The sequence below is a fragment of the Erigeron canadensis genome, chromosome 1 (assembly GCF_010389155.1).
Source record: "Erigeron canadensis isolate Cc75 chromosome 1, C_canadensis_v1, whole genome shotgun sequence".
Lineage (NCBI taxonomy): Eukaryota > Viridiplantae > Streptophyta > Magnoliopsida > Asterales > Asteraceae > Erigeron > Erigeron canadensis.
Window position 1 is genome coordinate 45,193,228 of NC_057761.1, and position 21,843 is coordinate 45,215,070.

Consider the following 21,843-nt stretch of genomic DNA (forward strand, 5'->3'; position numbering starts at 1 on the left):
TTGGGAGTTACCTTTTTAAAATTGTAAATGGGGACATTACAAATGGTCTTGGGCATAAGCCCAAAAATACATATGGGTTTTGATGGGCCTTATTTTTCCGTATATACCAAATACAGACATCAAAAAGGGTGGTTAGGCTAGTTTTTTTTTTTATCACATCCACAAACCCTAACTACACACTTTCAGCAACCAGCAGCAGCAGCAACAAATCAACAATGGTGAGACCGATTCTATTCTTCTTTCTCTCTATCTTTTTCACACTTATCAGATTTACAAACTGATTATATGAATATATATAATATATATATCTATTTGGTTATATAGGCGGATGTAGAGGTTGATGTGGCGGCCGGAGCAGGAGCACCAAAGAAGAGAACGTTTAAGAAGTTTAGCTTCAGAGGTGTTGATTTGGATGCTCTTCTTGATATGTCTACTGATGACCTTGTTAAGCTCTTCACTGCTCGTGCTCGCAGAAGGTCTATTTCTATTTCTATATCTATATCTATATATTATATTCTTAACATTTTTAATTAATCTTTGTTATTATTATTATTTTTTTGATAATAATAAAAGGTTCCAGAGAGGTTTGAAGAGGAAGCCAATGGCTCTGATTAAAAAGCTCCGCAAGGCTGTATGTATTTTAACTTTATATATATTATATATATATATTTCTTACATGATATTTATTCACATTATTGTAACTTTATTTAACTGTTTATGTGTAGAAATGGAGCATTGTTTTTTTTACTGCAAATTGTGTTGATATTAGACTAGTAGTATTTCATATTATCTCATTGGTTAATGTTTGTATACTAGTGCTTGTGTTAACTTGGAGGATTTTAATGGGAGAAACTTGAATAGTTAGATAAAGGTACGAATAATGTTTCTGAGACACAAATCTGTTAAGTTTTAATGGTTTTTCACCATTTGGAATGTCACGCGGCTTGATTTCTTGGATACCATTTAATAGTGCTGTGAAAACTGAATAAAGGTGCATACTATATTACTATCTTCTTTTAGGATAGGTGCAGTGTAAATTATTTGGTAGAGTTGATTGTTCGTCATTCGATTGTGTATTTGCTTACAGACCTTGCAGTGCTGTCTTATTCAATGTTTTTAACGTTTGCTTTGGATATGAGTTTTGTGTATGCTTTGTTTTACTTTTATAAAGTATGTGACTCAATATAATAATTTACTGTATATGCAGAAACGTGAGGCGCCTGCTGGTGAGAAGCCAGCATGTGTGAAGACCCACCTGAGGAACATGATCATCGTTCCTGAAATGATTGGAAGCATTGTTGGTGTGTACAGTGGGAAGATTTTCAATCAGGTTGAAATTAAGCCCGAGATGATTGGACACTACCTGGCTGAGTTTTCGCTCTCGTACAAACCTGTTAAGCATGGAAGGCCTGGTATTGGTGCTACCCACTCTTCTAGGTTTATTCCATTGAAGTGAACAGGAAATATCCTGATTTTTCACTGTCATTTAATTTTTGCCTACTAAGAATTAACTAGACTTTGGTATTTAGGTTCTTTTAAGTTTGCAGTCCTTCAGACATATAAAACACATGTTGTGTTAAAAATCGTATGCGTTTTGAATCTATTTTCGTACCTTGTTTGGGTCTTTTAGAGCTAAAATGACGATTGGAATTTGAGGACTTGGTTCCTTAAACTGAACGATTGATGAAATTAGCTAAAATGATGATTAAAATTTGAGGTCTTGGTTCCTCAAACTGAATGATTGATGAATTTGTTGAGTTTTAAGTGTGCAAGTTAAAAAATATAAATAGCCAAGTTTACCCAGTTGATCCAAATCCGAACTGGTTAAAACTGAAATCTGATAGTTACCCAAACTGTGTTTGTGTATGTGCAGTTTCTAACTAAAATCCCAAGTAGTTGCAGATATGATGTCTGCATTTAATAAGATTATAGTTTTATTTCCATTGAACTAATTGCGGGTATGTCGATGAATCTTGTGACTGAAACTTCAGTAATCACATTGTGTCTGCCACATCTGTATGGGTTCTTACTCTCTCTCTATTTGTTATACTGGAAAGTTTAGCTTTTAAAATCCACGAGAGCAAGTACCTGCGTGTTGCGGCGGTGAGATGGTGAGGTGATACCTAGGTCATAGAGTATGATAGGTTATAGGAGTTGATATGTGATAGAGTATGATAGTCAAATGCCTTAGCCGTACGGGCTCCGCTCTCGGATTTAAAAATTTGTCGAAAGTATATCGAATGACATCTCTAATGAAAGAGCATGAAATTTTAAGAACACCCATACAATTTTTATAATTTATCGATGTACGGTTTTTGAGATAAAAGATTTTGAATGAATTAGAGAAATAAATGATTTATGGAGGAGAGAGAAAAAAATGATTGGTTGAGATTTGAGGAGAGAAAAAGAGTATTATAGTTATTTTAGATAAATATAGAATAGATGAGAGGGGTATTTTGGGATGTATTTAAAATCAATATTGAAAATTTCAATTCAATGTTGAAAATCTGGAAGGAATCTGCTTTATAATATAGTATAGATAACGATGTTTAAGTGGAAAAGTGAGATTCTTATTTTAAGTGAAGAAGTTTCTTCTTTCTAATGAAGTTTAGGATTTTTCATAATCACTCTTTAGATTGTGCATTAACTTGTAAATTGTAATGTCTATAGGCTAATGGGAAAATAGTTCATGTGTTCAAGCTATGAAAAACTCTATGTTTATAAATAACAAAGTTACTTAGTAACACTCTATGTTGATCTCAAAGGCGAAATAACAAACCCTTTGAATAACTAATGCATATAACGGTACTAGTTGTCTATCAGGAGAATGGCCATAGATACGAGGGCAATGTACTAACCTATCCTTGGTATGTAAGTCAATGAAATAGAAGGTACATGATGTATAAATTAAAAGGACTTTTAAGTTTTAACAGTGAGGTTACGTCACAGCAAAACATTGTACCTTTGTAATTGATCAGTGCACAGATTAGTAAGAAACCAAGCACAGCAAATCAAGCTTCCATAATTAGTTAATTTCAATTTTTAACAGTGAGGTTACGTCACAGCAAAACATCGTATCTTTGTAATTGATCAGTGCATGGATTACGAAGAAACCAAGCACATCAAATCAAGCTTCCATAATTAGTTAATTACAATTGGTCAGCAAGGCCTGCTGAAGCAGGCATTATAGGAGATTCAATGTGATGAACTACATCTTCTATAAATCTTGTATAATTCAATAATGAAAAAGGAACACAAAGTCAATATGGACCCAAGAGTTAGGCAGGCAGCTAACATTAGACTAATATGGATATCATCTTTGTCACTTCTATTCCGAAATGTTTTGGCACTCTGCATCTATGATTTTTTCAAACTATGTGAATTTTTAAAGAATTCCACTTCCAGTTTCGTACACATATTTGAGGTAATTGCGAGTCAAGGTATTAGTCTAGCTACGTGTATGTATGTGACGCCTTCTTACCATTATTATCTATCAGAATCAAAAATCATAAGCCAGAAAGTCACAAACCATGAAATCCGAAAGAGCAATATAATGAATGATCATTCAATTAATCAATCTACATACAATGAGTTGCATTGCATTTAATCAAACATGATCACTCGAGCGTATAAGATCCCGAGCCAGCAAAATGCCTGAATCGCCTTCATTGTCATCAATAACCGATAACAACTCACCATATTTAGGCGATTCCACATCATCAGCATCATCATGATCAGGAGTCTTGAAAACCGCATGCAAACAAACCACAACTGCGGAAACCAAACCTGATGTGAAAACATTCCACCAAACATCATTGACAACCAACACAACAAAAGTAACCATGTACACCACACCACGAACCCTTCTCTGACGTATTTCAAAACCGAAAACTAAAAACGGTTCATCTCTAACAAGACCCACGTAAATGGACGTGGAAATGATGAGAATGGAAAAGATGAATAGAATTGGGTGATGAAAAATGACAAGGGATGATAAGAATATTAGGGCTGTGATGATGAGATAGTTGGCATGGAATGTGTGGAGGTTTTTTTGTATACGAAAAGCGAGTTCCGTGAAGGAGAGTGGGAGGGAGAGGGTGGATGTTGCGAAGAAGTCGGTTAGCCATGGACGGATTGAATGATGGAATGTGGTGGTTGATGGTGGTGATGTGGTGGTGGTGGATGGTGGTGTCATGGATCTAATCGGGGAAAACAATAAAGAATTATGATTTGTTAGTTTTTTTTTTTGTAGGGCCGATTTATTTTCTTGATTTCTAATTTTTCTAATTATACTAGCATGATGTTTAAAACGTTAACATGGTATAATAGATATATACGAGTAATTATAATCGTGACTGTTATATGGGTTTATTACTTTATTTTTATGTTGATTAATAATTTGTTAATGACTACTGGCTCTAACTATTATACGGTTCATGTTCATTTTCTTTCTGTTAATGGATTATCAAATGTTTATAGATTAAATATGGATCAATGATTTATACATGCATTACATTATTACAAGTTTGATGTGTATTTTTAAACGTTCGTTTTAACGTTTTCAATAATAAACTTTGTTTTAACACAATATAGGTAAAATGTTTCGTTTATTTATTTTGCACTCTACGTACACACATGAGAGGGGAGAGCCTATATTATTGTTACGAGGGCTTTATACTTTTAGCTTTTTTTTTTAATTAAAAAATTAAATCTTAAAGATGAAAATAAGTAATAAAAAAGGAAATACTACTAGAAAGGAAAAAAGCAGTGTCCCACATCGGTAAAACATATAAGTGAGCAGGGGTTTATATACGGGTTTCGAGCATGTGTAAATGTGTTTGTAAGAAGGAGAGATGGTTGGCATCTCTCCTGACAGGGACGGGTACGGCTTTCGAGCTTTTACCTGTTACTACGCATTTGGTTAAGGCTTGTCACTTCGGTGAATCTATAACCCAAACAATTTTTCCCATTCAATTGTCGGGTCGTTAAAGTGATGTTTTGTTATCAAAACGATCACATATAAGGACCGACAATTTCAAGACCGTGAATCTTTTTGCTAAGCTTATGAACCAAAGCGCCGTGACCACTACTATTTGTCGTTGGCATTTGTTTTCCTAAACTTTTAAAGAAGTTTAAAGTGATGTTTTGTTATCAAAACGATCACATATAAGGACCGACAATTTCAAGACCGTGAATCTTTTTGCTAAGCTTATGAACCAAAGCGCCGTGACCACTACTATTTGTCGTTGGCATTTGTTTTCCTAAACTTTTAAAGAAGTTTTGCTCGAACGAGGATACTTTTTTAGCCACCATGCGTTCGAACAAGTTTGAAATATCCAAACTTGGTTTTGCCAAAAGTAGACATATCATGTCTGACTTATCGTCTGTATTCTTCAAAGCCTTAAGCAATGTTATCTCATCCTTCTCGGTCCAAACTATTACAGTATTTGACAACAATTTCCTTCTTCTTCTTTCATCTTATTTGCAAAAGATGTAACTAAGTATAGTGTGTATAAATCCTAGACTGGAGATACATTTATATATATAAGGGTGAGTTATTTTGAAAACTCATAAGAAAAAAAGAACTCAATAACTATTCTAGACCACACATTCTTTCTCTCTTTTCAAATAAATAATAAAATTCACTCAATTCATTCAAAATGCTATATCTCACAAACTGTAAATCGTTAGACAAAACAAAAAGCATGGGTAGTCTTAAAATTTCATCCTCTTTCATTAGAGATCCAATTCGATATACTTTTGACGACTTTTTAATTTTTGTTTTCTTTTTGGTACTTACACTTACACATATGTAGGTTGAACAAAAATTATGATTCGGAGCGGGCTTCGTCCTTAAGGATATTCATAAACCAAAGCTGGTGGGGGTGATAGGTCATTGAGGGTGATAAGTTATAGTGGGATAGGTCATAGAGGGTGATAGGTCATAGGGGGTGACCGATGATGGGTGATCAACCTAACGGGCTCCGTCTTTAGCCGCTATGGCTCCGCCATGAACTGACGGGCTCCGCCTTGACTACCATGGCTCCGCCATGGATTGACGGTCTCCGCCCTTAACCTTCATTGTTGTGTACATATGTTCATTTAGTAATTTACATGTGAAAACAATGATCCTACACATGTGTAGGTACACAAGTACAAGAGGAAAAAAAACGAAAATTAAAAAGTTGTCAAAAGTATATCGAATTGGATCTCTAATGAAAGAGGACAAAATTTTAAGATTACCCATGTTTTTTGTTTCGTCTAACGATTTACGGTTTGTCAGGTAAAACATTTTGAATGATTTGGGTGAATTTTATTATTTAATTGAAGGGAGAGAAAGAGCAAAAAACAATGGTAATTGATTGATATATTACAGTTACGATTTTATTGATCAATGAGATAAAATGAAACTATTAAATATACAAAAATATCTCAAAATAAAATATAGTTTCATCTTAGATAATTATGAACTGTGGGAACACGAGAAGACATAAATTAACTTGTATTTGCGGATAGAATGTAAAAAAGTACTACCCAAAAAATCAAAATTGTTTCTTTTATGAAATCACATTCCATATGTCATATAATAGAACACTTCGTTATGTAATTGTAATCAAAATAATGTATGTTTCTTAGGTTACATATATGTACATCGTCTACTTTTGGGAAAGCCTCGTGTTTCGAAGTTCATCCATTCACGAAAATTGTTTTAACTTTACGACTAACATTCTATAGTTTTCAAACATTTCAGTCCTTACACTTTGTAGTTACCTCCATTTATAAATAAATTTTATTAGATCAAGTTTAATAAACTTTAATAATGCTATTTTATAAATACCCAGACGATAGGATATACAAGATGCCTATGTATAATAGAAACTAGAGAAAGTTACATTTTTAGTACCTCAACTTGGCAATTTTTGCACTTTTAGTCTTCAACTCAAAAAATAGCAATTTTCATACCTAAAGTTTTGTGTTTTTTTTCACTTTTGGTACCACGTTCATACGACGTTAAGTTTTGTCGTTAACTCCCTCACGTGACAAATACGTGAGGGATATTTTAGTCTTTTGAACCCCCTCCTTTTGAGAAAATTACACTTTTAATACCTCAAGTTGTTAATTTTTTCATTTTTAGTATCTCAAGTAGACAACATATTTTTATTACACTCTCAAATTTCCATCTCACATATTAGCATCTGTCAAACAACACACTCAAAAATCAACACATATGAGTTTTTTAATTTTTTATTTTTTTTACCTTTTTTTTACGGCTCTTAAAAAAACACCCAATGTTATGTATCCATTCTTGAAATATTATATGTTGGTGGTGTAATTACGGGTGATGGTGGAGGAACTGAATGCATTGGTGGATCGATGGCCGGAAAAAACTCATGTTGTCGGAAAACGCACCCACCATCGATATCTTTTCTTCATATTATTGAACACCCTCTCGCTCCTGCATTACCCTCTCCATCGATCGGAAACGAAACTTGAGCGGAATATGCTACAAACGAGATCTGAACGGAATCTATTACTGATGAATATATTTGCTACAAACGAGATTAGATCGCAATGTGTGTTGATTTTTGAGTTTGTGTTGTTTGATAGATACTAATATGTGAGATGGAAATTGGAGAGTGTATTAAAAATATGTTGTCTACTTGAGGTACCAAAAGTGAAAAAATTGACAACTTGAAGTATTAAAAAACTAAAATACCAAACACAGTTAACAGCAAAAATTAACGCCGTAAGAACGTGGTACCAAAGGTTAAAAAAACACGAAACTTTAGGTATGAAAACTGCTATTTTCTGAGCTGGAGACTAAAAGTGCAAAAGTTGCCAATTTGAGGTACTAAAAATGTAATTTTCTCTAGAAACTATCAAACTAATAATAATAATAATAATTTCTGACCAACAAGTTATAATAGATAAACAATCATCTTAAACTAATATAAATTTGATCACTATGAACTTTGTATGGAGATTGTAAAAAATAGAAATAATAGTGATATCTGAAATAATGCAATCCGATGTTGTAATCAATATTCTTCAAGATACGCATCTTCATCATCATAAACATCGCCATCCATTTGGTATTCATCATCATAGTTCCATTCGTGACCTTCTGTTTCATCATCATTATATTCGTTGTCGTTTGTTTCTTTAGGTTCCTTCCCAGATCCGTCATCCTCATCTTCAATACGGCTCTTTTTTGGACTTGGCTGCAATAACATAACATGGATAACTTACTTAAATTTGAAAGCTCAGATCAATGAGATGTTCCACCCGTCACAGAAATATAAAACATTTAGTTTTGTGAAAATCTTCAAGATCAATTTAATCATTTCATCATTACAAAAAGTTGATGCTATTCATATGAGGCCAAACACACTTTTATTTAAAGATGTTTGAAAATATTTGAAAACAAACTAACAATAACCCGTACCAAATCTTAGGTTAATTGGAACAGTTTTCTTTTTAGGCTTGGTAACTGAACCAAAGAAAAACCATTTGAAACAGCCTGAATAAACTGTCTAGAGTAAATAGATGGGGCACTCCGAGGATGCTTTAGATTACTTTAACTCTCGTTAGAATAACTAATTACTAATTTATTTTTATTGGTTTATAGTATTTGATAGATGAAATGATCATCAAACTCTTTACCTTAGTTTATTAAAACAGATGAGCATGGAAAAGAAAAAGACAGAAAAAATATATATGAACAAACTCGACAAGCATACTAAATAAAAAAATGGATAAAGGCTAAAATGTTTACCTCGTCATCAAAGATATCCTTTAGCGCATCATAGTTAATTTTGGAACTTAATTTCTGCAACAAAATCAAAAGAAAAGAAGTTGTTAAGACACAGAGTTTGATCATTTTCAAAGATACATACCACTTTAATTTCCAATGCTGGAAACGACAGGGATCTGTTTCTTAAATATCATAATAATACAAATGAGTAAATACTAAATACTATATGTATCTTCTGGAAAAAATTGCGCATCAAGTTCCAAAGATATACTTATAATCTGGGAACAAACCTTTTTTGTGAACAATTGACCAGCAGCTTCTGCAGCAGTTTGGGCAGGCTTAGCATTCTTGGCCTCCATAGCTCGCCTATGTTTATCTTTCTGATTCACATCAAAAGCAAATAAAAGCATGAATACCAATATAACGGCTAATTAACCATGCATGAACCGATCTAGCTCAACTTCATAGGACAAGCAACATAATTATTATAATTGTGTAATAACGTTGTTCAAAGAGGACTCCTACAAGGTTACTATGAATTTCGAGTTCAAATAAAATATAGCAATTTGACCCACTTCCCTAAGAATAGTGGATGTAATGTTTTATTTCAAACGGTTTAAATTGAAACTTTTAGCTAGAATAAAACAGGTCAAAAGTCAAAGCTCACCAAAACTCCAAAAGTCAGTTCTAGTACACAAAATATGCTAGAATATTTTATTTAAAGAAGTAAATTACTCATGAAAAAAATAAATTTCGATACTCATATTTGGTACAATGGTAGTGTATAGAAACCAAACAAACTTAGACATGGTTCACATTAACCCATTTCAATCAGCAAAAAAATCTACCTGTTTTGACCAGTTACCCAACCCGCCATTTTTGTCACCTAGAATATCACTGAGCCAATTTTCCAAAATTTAACTTTGTGATGCAAAAAGAGATACATTTACCTCTTTTTTGCTTGCAACAGCTGCAGCTGTTGCTGCAGCAAGTGCCTGTGCTTCACGTATTTCCTCCGAGGTCCCGGTATAGAGCTTACGCGCAGCTTCTGCCGCAGCAGCTGCCGCAGCTTTCTTAGCAGCTTCTTCCTGGAAAACCATTTTATATCTTCAATACTTATAAAATACTAGCATTACCCATCAATCTACATGTTACACTCCTCTGAAGTATAGGGGATAATATGGGTGGATTTAGTTGGGTCAAAACCGACAAGTTTTTATATGAACCAGGTATACATAACACTTTTAGTTCAAAATTTTGTAACTTTCAAAATAATTAGTGTCTGTTTGTTACTTTTTTACAAGGTATACTATCTCTCAAACACTTTTGCTATTTTGTCTCTCTTACACACTCATAACTACATAAGCCCTCTCCCATTATCTTTTTTCTAAAAAAAGAAAAAATAAATCAAATTCATTATTTTCTGACTTTCTCTTTTACCGTTCTTTCAAACATATACCCAATAGGCCAATATCATACTCTTTTACAAACCAAACACACCCATAATGTGCAACATGACTACAAACATAATATGTACTTCACAATTAGATTTTCGAGTAAAGCGATTAGGTGGCTCTACTTATTTATTAAACATACACTTTGAGCGGTCTTTGACCAATTTCCTCTGAAGCTATATTTGTTGAAGTAAACGGGTAGAATTCGCCACATCTCTACTGAAGCATTAAAGTGACATTATTTAAATAATCACCTGTATGTAATCTTGGTTCATATGTGTCCATACGATCTCCTTAAGCCGAGTTTCATCCTCAGTGTGCAGGTAAAAATCAACCTACACCCCAAATAAATGTTAATATACTGATACAAAGCTAATACAGCATATAACTTATTGCAATAAATAAAATAAAGAGGCAAGGGAATGTTAATATAAAGCAATCGGCAGTTTAGAGCCGACTTTTGACTTTTATAAGTTATCATTATAAAAGTAACGCATATTTAATTAATTATCCAACTAACTTACCACCAGTAATGAGACAAGTTTTAGGATAACTTGATGCCTTATAATGAAACATCAAATTGTAGAATAAAATGATACTAGTTACAGCTTTTTGCTTGTATATTAGAATTAGTTTTTTAAGATTCATGTACCTCATGATCATCAATTTCAGAGAGGGTATCTGTTTCATCAACAGTAGCAGGGGGGTCCTTCGAGTTTTCAAAAGCATCTACAGTATCACCAATTCTGTCGACTTTTCCAGAGTTGGGAGCTGATAAAATTATGTCAAAGAAGATCAATAAAGTATAAAAACACGATATCCTCAACCGAAACTGAAGCATGGTCGCAAAAAGAATGGGAATACAACTTACAAGCACATTGGAACTCTAGTGAGGAGCCTTCATACCTTTCTTTGGCATTTGCTTGGAGTTCACTGTAATGTTGACTACCCTACATTTATGGAAAAGTCAACACCTCAATAAACATTGATCCGTAATAAACATAATCTAAACTCTACATGTACATATCAGCAACATATATAGTGGTCATAAAACAGTTGTAAGGACATGCAGAACAAGTTCTCCTAATTGGAAAAGGTGAGTCCAAAATGGGTAAACTTGGGCTAAGTTGTAGTTCGAAAGGTTAAATTTACAAAATTACAGTAAAAGAAGCTTTAAATGGGTGAGCAGGTTAAGCCATCGAAAGTGTATTATAATTGCATAAATACCAACAAATCACTGAAGTAAAAGAAAAGTAGGTTACTGAACCAATAGAACTTTCTTAGTCATATTTGACACATTATCTAACTATTAACAAACTTAAGTAAAAAAAAGTGTTTCTGGTCTACACTGCCCTATTTGCCACCTCTAGATGTTATACTAAAGCAACATGATAGCAAGTCAAATTGAATTTATCAACTTGAGATGGAGCCACATCGCTGTAAATAATGTGAGTGAATAAGTTGCAGTGAAGCACAAGCGCAATAATGGCTATCCATACATTTCCATTCGCAGTAGTTTTTGGGAGGGGCTCTTTGTTAAGAGTTGAGTCCGTCATACTTTTCACTGATTCCTTGGATAATCTTTCCATTTCAGCACGTTGAAATGCTGGAGGTTCAGAACCATCAAGTCCCCCACAGAACTCCAGATAACAGTTCCTACAAAGGCCAAAACCAGATTGAACAGCACTGTTTTTATGCTGGCAGACCACTTCCGTTGCTCCAGGCATCTTTATGTCAATGGCAGATTGTTTGCAGTACCGCATATCCTTCTCGAATTTCATAGCTTCATTTGTAAATTCTTCAATCTAGTCAACAATTCCAGTTACATTAGAGTAATACCATAAGCAAAAACAAAAAGTTTTTAATAAGCTATTATACCATCCTGCTACACAGCATAAGTTAATAAACTGTTTATAGAAATTATTTGAAAATCAAGGAACAACAAGCAAAATACAAATCCGACCTGCTTCCAAGAGGCCTCAAAACCCCTATACATAGATTTTGGGTGAAAGGATATGAGTATAAGATTTGCCTATTTAACTAAGGGAATACCATCACTGCTTATTGACTATGTAAATACTATTATTGCTTTTTCTAACTATAGATAGACCATCAGCACATAATTAAGAAACTTTTCCGATCTCATGAATATAAGCCGTAATCATGTTCCTAGTCATGTTTGCTTTGTTATTTTACTGCTCAATTTCTGAAATGTTTATATCCTGACCCTATCATATATTACCTAACTAAGTAGTATACTAGTATTGATATGTAACTTATGAACATGTAATCATTCACAAACCACAAAACTTGATGCAATGCCGATAGTTATCATATAAATCTTAGCATACATTATCATTTATCACATACACATAACATGAGGTAGGAAATAGAGGTAATAGCATTTGATGGAAACACTAATGCAGGATTGTATTTAAGTAAAAATTCAATAATTTACTTGTGTTGATACTGCTTTCTTACATAACATGTTATCAAGATAGACTTTTCAGCATGTTTAATTAAACCTCATTATTTGGTTCCAGTTCACTAAAAACAAATTATAAAATGAAAAGTGAGGTACAAATTCAAGCATTTACCAGACTAATACGACTTAAAGCAGTACTTGAGACTTAATCACATATTCACACGTGGATTCGATCCATGATAATCATGGCATCTCTAGTACTCGCTGTTCCAACCCCAAACAATAACGCTAACTTTGATTGTAGGGTCATATGAGAAAACCAAAAAATGAGTAGCAACCAAGTGTTGTATAGTTCTCTATATGGCATGTGTTGGACCCAAAAGATGTAATTATAGCTTCTGGGTAAGCCTGATCAACGCCTCCTAAATTGTCAGTTAACATGAGCCTTGGTACTTTTAAGGCTTATTTTAGCCCAACAAGGAGAATGATGAGTATGCATATCAGTCACATTCTCTGAGGTTTCAAGGTTTAGCAAACCTATAAAGCATACTATTTACCATGAAAGTAACTAGACGGGATACGAATGGATACTGAAAAAAAGGTAGGAAAGAACATTCGAAGGGAACTATGGGAATAAAAAGTCTACGGTGAATGAAAAAAAAAACTAATGTGTACTAAGAATAATCAAGAAAATGAAGCAAATGAGCTATAACAACTATCAGTTAATTCCAACGGGAAAATGATCTATGATAGATCAAAAAGCATAAGATGATCAACACTGCAGATATATGTAGCAGTAAAACTTACTGTTAAACTCCCAGCTTTTGTATTTTCAAATTCAATCAATCGCTTTGTCAATGTTGCTTCACATATGTGTACAGCTTTAACCTGGAGATGATAATGAACAAAGAACATAAAACTAAAATATCTGATAGCAGAGATTTCCTCCTTGAGGAGCAAGGAAGATCAGAGGTCACACTGGAAAGTGTTCTCTCTTGTAAATAACATTAAAATTCATATAGCTAAAAAAGTGTTGCTTTGATCAAGGAATAGACAAGTCAAAAGCTTGATAGCAACTCTAAAATTTTTGAAGTACTTGTGGCTAGAGTGTGGTGTGTGCTTCAAAAGTAAAGACATCATAAAGCCAATGCACAAGCATCCATCAAAGATAACATTCACCGGTGCATCTTGTAGTTTATTTTTATATAAATTTATTACTCCGCTCGAAAAAATATAATGTGTAAAATGAGTAGGTTTGGCGAGTTGAGTAATGGGTTAAATGGAATTTGTAAAATTCTATATAAAAAAAACTTGTAAAAACAAAAGTTCACAGATTGATCATGAAAAGTGAAAAAATGATCCGTGACATTATATCCACATTAAAGGAACATATGGTGGCAGCTTGTAAGCATGGAGAAATAATTCCAAGTATAATGTCACGTACAACATCTGCTCTTGAAAAATTATATCCATGTAACACTGAAGAAACATAGATAGCCGCGGCACATATACCACTAGGTTTCCTCCCAGTCTGTAAATAAAATCACGGAATAAGTACTGAAACTTGCAAAGAGAGAAAAAAAAACCTATTATAAAATTTTAAAATTTTAGAAGGCATCAAACCTGAATCCAGTCTCTTTTCATGCTAACTGCAAGGTGCAATGCAGTGTTCAGAACTTTCTTATTATTACTATCATCATTTTTCATTAGTCCTACAACAAACAAAAAACATTTTTGGGGTATCATACATAGCATCTATACAGTATATAAACATATATAAGGTCGACCTCTTAGAAAACAAACAAACCTATATAAACAAGCACCGAGCATAAAACATACACTAAACACATCGAAAACAGTACACTTGATATTCCAAAACCATTCATCATACTAAACTAACAAGTATCTAAATTACAATAACAAAACACACCAACGAAATATAAAAAGTATCCACTTTTCCACCTACATCGGTCAAAGTAAATCAATTAAATTTGTTGAAGACAAATGCAACAAGATGACTAAGTTGACAGATGTCTGGAAGTTAGGCAGCTTCCAAAAGATTCTTGAAAGAAAATAAGTATTACATAAACGGGAAACAAAATCTTACCACTTGTATATCTATGCATAAAAAGGCTAGGATCAACTGGTTTTTGAACAAAGGGATGATCCTGGAGGCTTAGCAGCTTGCATAGTTGTAAATACACAGTGCCTAACTCGTAGCTGAAAATAAAAAACTATAGCATCATATTGCCATGATAAGATTTTCGAAAAATATTTGACAGTTAAAAAAGGTGATTTCTTACACACTAACACCTAATTCACTGGAAAATTCAATAAGCAGAAAAGGTTTTTCTAGTTCCCTGCAAAATATATAAAAAAATTAATATTTGATTAGTAATCTAACCAGAAAATAACACAAATTGAAAGTATTATACTGTTAAACCATAACAGCCAAAGCCAAAATGTATGCCAATGGATATAGGTAGAGAGTAGCACATACATTGATACACAAGCAGACTAACTACACTGTACATGAAAACTTGGAATATTACATGTAACTTTCAATGGGCAAATACATGAACAGAATATATAATATCTCTAAACAAATATAGCTTCCAAGCTATATTAGCTAGGTATCATACCATATGAATTTAGATAACTCCAAGATCATTTATAATGTGGTTTTCACATCAGTATATTCTGGAACACAAACGGTAAATAGTAGAATACAGGTAACCAGAAGTATATCAGTGCATTATGTTTGTCGGGTTTTTTTGAGATGAAGAACATGTGACATTGTTTGATGACTCTAACGACAGCAGGTGCAGTGACGTAACAACTTGATACAACAACATTGATTATTAAAAAAAATGCTACTTTAGAGTTTAGATACTAGAATGATATTGATGTAAAAGAAACCACTAACCGGCAAGCAACATAAAGACAGGCAGCTGCAACTTGAGATGTTCTACGTCCCCTTGTAAAGCCACGCTCAACAGCTATCTACAATTTTTTTTATCCAATCAAAACTAATATTTTCAATAAGCACATTGATGCGACAGATATTAAAAGGATGGAAAACAGAAACCTGGTAATATTTAGTAGCGTGATCGACGTTGGTGATCCCATATTTGTCTGTGAGTTCATAGATTACCGTGTTCCCTGCAATAAATATATTTTAAAAAAATGATAACTACAACTTCCTTGATATAAACTCAAATATAAAACCGAAATGACAATGAGAGTACCTTTGTTTAGGGTTCTTATATGTGACTCGGAACAAGCACTTCCCATTTTAACAAGGTTGCCTGCCAGACGAGCCTGCATTTAATTTTTGTTATACGTAAACACAAGTAGTCAAATAAACAACAAAATGCAGATAATTGTATGTAAGGTGCATCTTACTAGTATTTATTATCATTACATACAGATATTTGCATTTAACAAAATAAATTAAAAAAGAGTGAGTATATATATACATACCCCTCCGCCGGCATCTTTAACAAAAGTAGCATCCTCTGTATATAAATCTTGAGATATGACTTTTCCGCAATCAACACAGCATCTGAATTATAACAAATATATTACATTATACACAATAAAGATTGTAAATTTATAGTTACTAATTACGACAAGGAAACTTACACGCTGCCGGTGGTGTGATCACGATGTGTTTGGCTATTTTTGACACAATGAGGGCACCAAGTCATAATTTTATTTGGGCGTCTCAAGCTGCTTTATAATGAACAATCGTATTATTAGTGTATAACTTCACTTGAAAATTTGTCTAAATTTGGAAAAGCGTTAAAATTGGAGGGCCTAAAAACCCAGGCGTTACGAGCCTAAAACCCTAGCATGGGCATTAACAGTTTTAGCCGTAACCCCAACAAGTTTTGGAGATCCGATGATTCAAGAAACAACTATTTACCCCACTCCGATTGCAGACAGACGCCGATGAGGCTGAACAAGCACGGCAATTGGTCTATTTTATTTTATTTAGGGTATTAAATAAGTCTTTCCTGCTTAAAAAAAATAATAGGGAAGATGTTTATATCTCTTTGGTAAAGAAGGGTTTTTGAGGGCGGAGAGGCTCCAGGACTAATTCCAATCAACTCTCAGCCATTAGAGCTTTGATGATTTAAATTTCCTTTTTTAGATGTCACTTACATCTATATCTATATCTATAAACCCTTATAAAGGTATTGGTTTTAAGAAATTAAACAACTTTTTCATTCTCATAATACCCTTCTTACTTCTATTGTTTTTTACACCTCCTTAAGTATCTACCGAAAGTACCCTTATCAAAAATTTAAACCCACAAAACACACAACATCCTTCTCCTTCGCATTCTTCGATCACCACCACCGCCTTCATTTTATATTATCCTCATCTTCTAGCCGCTGCAACGCGCGGGTACTATGCTCGTTTCATTTAATTAAAAGAGTATCTATTAATACTAATTAATAAATGGGGAAGGGAATATAAGGCTGTTAGGCATCTAAGTTGGGTGAAAAACCCTTCACATACCTTTTTTTAAACTATGAAAATCATGGGGGCCCAAATATTGATTCAAAATATTAAAAAACTGATATGTAAGGGTTTTTCACCCAAGTTGGATAAATAACAGCCCCATAATCACTTTTCTCTTAATAAATAGTATCACCGTCAACATATATATATATATATATATATATATATATATTGTCAATGATAACTAGTCCAACTGGTCAGAGACATCCCGAGTTTTACCCAAAGTCTTGAGTTCGATCCTTAGGGATGACAAGTCTTGGAGTTTTTTTCTCTGAATACTTGTAACGACCCATAGTCAATATTTTCTTTAAATGCATATAGAAAAATTTCGGATTACATGTGTTTACCTTCGAATGGTCACAAATGTTATGTTAAGTTTTGACTTTTTTATTTGATTTTTTTTTTAATATTGAAACACCAGCTTATTTCCGCGTAATATGTGGTAATTAAAACAAAAAAGTTATACATTAAAATAGTTGAGATTTTTAAAATGCAAAAACTATAAATGTTAATAAAATAGTTTACTAAATATATGTAATAAATAAAACCTTTACGAATACAAATTTAAAAAAAAATGTTATCTTGAAATACTGAAATTGTATATTCAATTTCATCTTTTGTGGTATTTTTTTTAGTCGATTTTAGTTTGTTTTTTTTTTGTCATCTTTGTTGTATATTAATACTTTGAGATCTTTTGCAATTTAATTTTAAAAGTTATAACGTGCAATTGTTCGTACATGAAAATTAGACGTTGTAAATACAAACCAACAATTGATAACAATAAGTAATAATAATTTAGAATAATGGCATTAAAGTGTGACCAACTATGGTCGTATGATTATGTTATGTATTGAAATTAGACGATTCTACCCTCACGTGGGTTTAACGGATAAAAAATGACAGACGTTTGTTGGAGGGAGATTGACAATGAAAATGAAAAGCCCAGGGATGCCTAATGAAAAAAAATTACATGAATGAAAATGCGAATCGAGCAAATTATGGGGACGATTTGTGATAATTTCTCTTTACCTTTTGTGATGCAATAAATCTTGTAACTTGTTGTATTTTGCTACTGCCGCCTTTAGGGCATTAGTTATCGTATTTTCTTTAAATATAAAACCATGTACATATGATACATATAAAAATAGTAATTATCAGATTAAATTAATGGACACCAAATATAATTTTTGATAATTTAGAAAATATGGATTTCATTAAATGTGTTATAATGACTAATTTTTTATAAAAAGAAAAGGAAATAGAAAAGTATATATTTATTTGTAGACTTATTACGACTCTTTAATAATAAATTTAATTGATATCAAGTATGACATAAGCAAATAATAATTTAAATAAAATTATGGGTATAGATATATAATCATATTTCAATATATCCTATATATAATTATTAATCACTTTACTATGAAAATTTGATATGCTCATCCCGCGTATTACGCGAGAAAATAATCTAGTTATCCTAAAAAATAAAAGGTAATCTTCTTAAAAAATAAATACCTAAAAATTATCCTAATACATGGGTCAAAATTAAAGGGCAATATTAAAGAAAACAATTAATAAATATTACATGTCACTTTGTTATAGTTTTAAAAGGACTTTTAGGTTAATATTTAGGATAACTTATCATTTTACATCCCAAAATATATCCAATGCAAATGACTAGTCTTTAACCCACCTTTTATTTAATTTTACACATTCAAACGTAATAATAATAATAATAATAATAATAATAATAATAATAATAATAATAATAATAATAAAATAAAAGTATATTTATTTAGAGAAAAGGAAGTTCATTTATTTTAACGTTATTTTTAAACTAACATTAAAATATAAGGTAAAACTTGAAAAATAATAATGATACATAAAAAAAAAGACTGGATAAAGTAAAAAACCCCTAAAACCCCACCTTTTTCTTTGCATGAATTTGCGACCGTCGAAAAAAAAATCAAACCGAAATTCATTTCTTTCTTTACAGTACACACACATATATCTGTCTAATTATGTATTTATATATATATATATGGAAAAAAAAGTAACAGAAAATAAAACGCAATTACAACTCATCGATGCAAGAACGAGCCATGGGAATGAACGAGAGGAACAAAAAATGGACGAGTCCCATCTAATGGTGTGGATTCGTCCATCCCTGGCGAACGAGTAGGGAACGAACCATGGACGAATGTATTGGCTACCTTCTTAGGAGAAAGTTTGGAGCTTTTAAAATTATAATCTTGTTTGGATATATTATTTAGATAAAAAAAATTTAGCGTAAAAAGCTTCTAAAAGTCCTAAAAAGATTTTAAAATGAAAGTTTATAGGTGAGTTTGGTAAGGAGTTTTTTTATAGCTTAAAAGGCTCGAGCTTTTAAATATTAGTCCCTTTTAGAATGATAGCGTTGTTTGAATATGTATTTGAGATCAAAAGTCTCACCCCAAAAAGCTTCTAACCCCGAAAGGTGTTTAAACTAAAAGCTTGTGCAACAAGAGTTGAAATAAAAGTGTAGCTCTTAGGCCAATTTAATGCTTCTTCTTTGTGGGCGTTGACATCCTCACCCACCCACACACTCTTAAACCCCAAATTTATTTGATAAAAAGTTAGGAAAAAAAGATTATTATTATCACTTGATTGGCTTCTTGATTGAAAATAGAATTAAGAAATCACACACGCTTGAAGATTTGAGGGAGGAAAAATGGAAGGGATGGATGATAAGAATGAAATATGTGAGCAAGAACGAAGTATATGGCTGGCTACTCTCCCATTTGGCCACGTTTTATCAAACATAAATGAGTATTATACCTGCTGGTCACTAGGGTCCAATTAAATAAATCTCAACCAAAAATTAAATACTATGAAGCTATTTTAATGTCAAACCTACAATAAAAAAGCTCACATGCTTGTCATTTCAAATAGTCTAACCCATGGAAAAACTAAGTATGCATCCACCAGTTGGCTGATTTCATGTGCGATATTTTTAGTCCGTTTTGTAATAACTATACATTTTCCTTTAAATGCCATTGATAGATAATCGACGTTCATTAACCCCCTTGATTACTAACTATACTTTTTCTTGTTTTTTTTTTTCAAAAAATGACCCTAGAAGTTATGTAATGTTTACTTTCAAACTTTTCTCAACCTTTTCGTTTATACAGTAGTAAAATTCTTTGTATTTATCTTTATTTTTGGTAACTAACCAATGATATAAGACGTAATCCTCGGACGTGAAGAATAAAATAAATTTTTTGTTTTTCTTGTTTGATTTTACAATTTTATTAATATTTTGTTTATTTTATTTTTCATATTCCACATATTCAATTTAATTAGGAAAAACTATAACAAATTAACAACCTATATAAATTTGACTACTATGAACTTGATGTTGTAATTAATATTCTTCAAGATTTGCATCTTCATCATCATAAACATCACCATCTATTTGGTATACATCATCATTAGATGTGGCAAAATGTATGGACCAGGTCAGATGACATGTTAAAATTGATCAGGTTCAGAGCAGGCCCCGGTTAAAACGAACGATTTTAAAAACGTGTCGTTTTGAAATTAAGCAATCCAAACCCATTACACAAATGTCAACATACGAGTAAACTAAAACTACATTGCTGTAAACTACTTTTAAATTAACTACTAATAAAATCGAAGACATGATACATGAAGGGTATGTTTGGCAAAAGTAGTTGTAGCTTTTAGTAGAAGTTGTAAGCTGTAATTTTTAGTTGGAGTTGTAACCTGTAGGTTTTTTTTAAAAAGTGTTTGGTATGATAGCTGTAGCTGCAACTTTAAGAGACATTTGTGTAACTTTTAAAAAGCTAAAGCTTCATCAAAAAGCTAAAGTTCCTGAAACGCTACTTCAACTAAGTAGCGTTTTATTTTTGAGCTTTTTCTTTCAAATAAAAACTAAAGCTAAAGCTTTTAGTATTTTAAAAACTTTTAATTTAACATGAAAAGCTCAAACTCCTGAAAAGCTCTTGAAAAATGCATTGCTCTAACAGTAATAGACTACATTTGTGTTCAAATCAGTAGCTATTCAAATTAAGGCATAACAAAATGGATATTATGTTAAATTCAAATCAGTGACTTAAATTAGTAGCAAGACAGTAGCTCCGTGGACTACATTTGAGTTCAAATCATTAGCAAATGTCTTCCAGACTCTTACTTCCGTACACATGGAAACAATCATATTAGAATCAATCAAAGATATATACTACTGTACACAATTAACTAATTACAAGCTTGTAATTTAACTAATTTTATCAAAAAAAAAAACTACCTTCAATGCTTTATGCTTCCATTCTCCTGGTAGTGATACTAGTATGACTCGGACTTAATGCTTCAATGTCTTCGGCAAGTCCTTTCTCTTCATCCTCATATATGCATGTAAAAAATAGTAAAAACATAATAAAAATTTATATACAAAATATAAAATAAGGCATTAAAAATGAGAAGTTACAAAGAGAACGACATAATCTTCAATACCTTCTATATAAAACAACCAATCACGAGTGCATAACAATTCCTTGGCATTTGATGATGATAGGGAGCTCCAATATTTACTTATAATCCGACCCTAATCCGACCCCAATACTAAAAGATGACTCGCTAATGTAGTGATTGGGATGCTCAATATATCACGATCCATATGA

At 32.4% G+C, this 21,843-nt stretch overlaps 3 protein-coding genes and 1 non-coding gene across 4 annotated transcripts; 2 read left to right on the forward strand and 2 right to left on the reverse strand.

The window, feature by feature from the left end:
- Nucleotides 1-107: 107 nt before the first annotated feature.
- LOC122608016 (40S ribosomal protein S15-4) lies at nucleotides 108-1,611 on the forward strand. Its single transcript, XM_043781101.1, has 4 exons — nucleotides 108-218; nucleotides 325-476; nucleotides 574-631; nucleotides 1,208-1,611. Exons 1-4 carry the CDS (start codon nucleotides 216-218, stop codon nucleotides 1,454-1,456), a joined length of 462 nt encoding a protein of 153 aa, XP_043637036.1. The 5' UTR covers nucleotides 108-215; the 3' UTR covers nucleotides 1,457-1,611.
- A 1,996-nt stretch (nucleotides 1,612-3,607) lies between these two features.
- On the reverse strand, nucleotides 3,608-4,195 carry LOC122593423 (PRA1 family protein F2-like). The gene has a single exon (XM_043765836.1). It carries the CDS (start codon nucleotides 4,193-4,195, stop codon nucleotides 3,608-3,610), a length of 588 nt encoding a protein of 195 aa, XP_043621771.1.
- A 639-nt stretch (nucleotides 4,196-4,834) lies between these two features.
- LOC122586234 lies at nucleotides 4,835-4,963 on the forward strand. The gene has a single exon (XR_006321938.1). It is a non-coding gene; the product is annotated as a U6atac minor spliceosomal RNA (small nuclear RNA).
- Nucleotides 4,964-7,850: 2,887 nt separating this feature from the next.
- LOC122603473 (transcription factor IIIB 60 kDa subunit-like) lies at nucleotides 7,851-16,740 on the reverse strand. The gene is made up of 18 exons (XM_043776187.1): nucleotides 16,280-16,740; nucleotides 16,118-16,199; nucleotides 15,883-15,955; nucleotides 15,723-15,796; nucleotides 15,561-15,637; nucleotides 14,938-14,994; nucleotides 14,742-14,854; nucleotides 14,258-14,346; nucleotides 14,079-14,165; nucleotides 13,442-13,522; nucleotides 11,709-12,014; nucleotides 11,081-11,159; nucleotides 10,862-10,980; nucleotides 10,464-10,544; nucleotides 9,706-9,843; nucleotides 9,046-9,135; nucleotides 8,777-8,830; nucleotides 7,851-8,222 (listed from the first exon to the last, which is right to left on the reverse strand). The coding sequence occupies exons 1-18, from the start codon at nucleotides 16,342-16,344 to the stop codon at nucleotides 8,040-8,042; spliced, it is 1,848 nt and encodes a 615-aa protein (XP_043632122.1). The 5' UTR covers nucleotides 16,345-16,740; the 3' UTR covers nucleotides 7,851-8,039.
- Between the last annotated feature and the right edge of the window lie 5,103 nt (nucleotides 16,741-21,843).

Coding starts and splice junctions, on each gene's coding strand:
- LOC122593423 (XM_043765836.1), bottom strand. CDS start 4,195: ATGACACCACCATCCACCACCACCACATCACCACCATCAACCACCACA.
- LOC122608016 (XM_043781101.1), top strand. Junction 477..573: donor ACTGCTCGTGCTCGCAGAAG/GTCTATTTCTAT, acceptor TAATAATAAAAG/GTTCCAGAGAGGTTTGAAGA. Junction 632..1,207: donor TTAAAAAGCTCCGCAAGGCT/GTATGTATTTTA, acceptor CTGTATATGCAG/AAACGTGAGGCGCCTGCTGG.
- LOC122603473 (XM_043776187.1), bottom strand. CDS start 16,344: ATGACTTGGTGCCCTCATTGTGTCAAAAATAGCCAAACACATCGTGAT. Junction 9,844..10,463: donor TGAACCAAGATTACATACAG/GTGATTATTTAA, acceptor ATGGTTTTCCAG/GAAGAAGCTGCTAAGAAAGC. Junction 8,223..8,776: donor AGGATATCTTTGATGACGAG/GTAAACATTTTA, acceptor ATGTTATTGCAG/CCAAGTCCAAAAAAGAGCCG.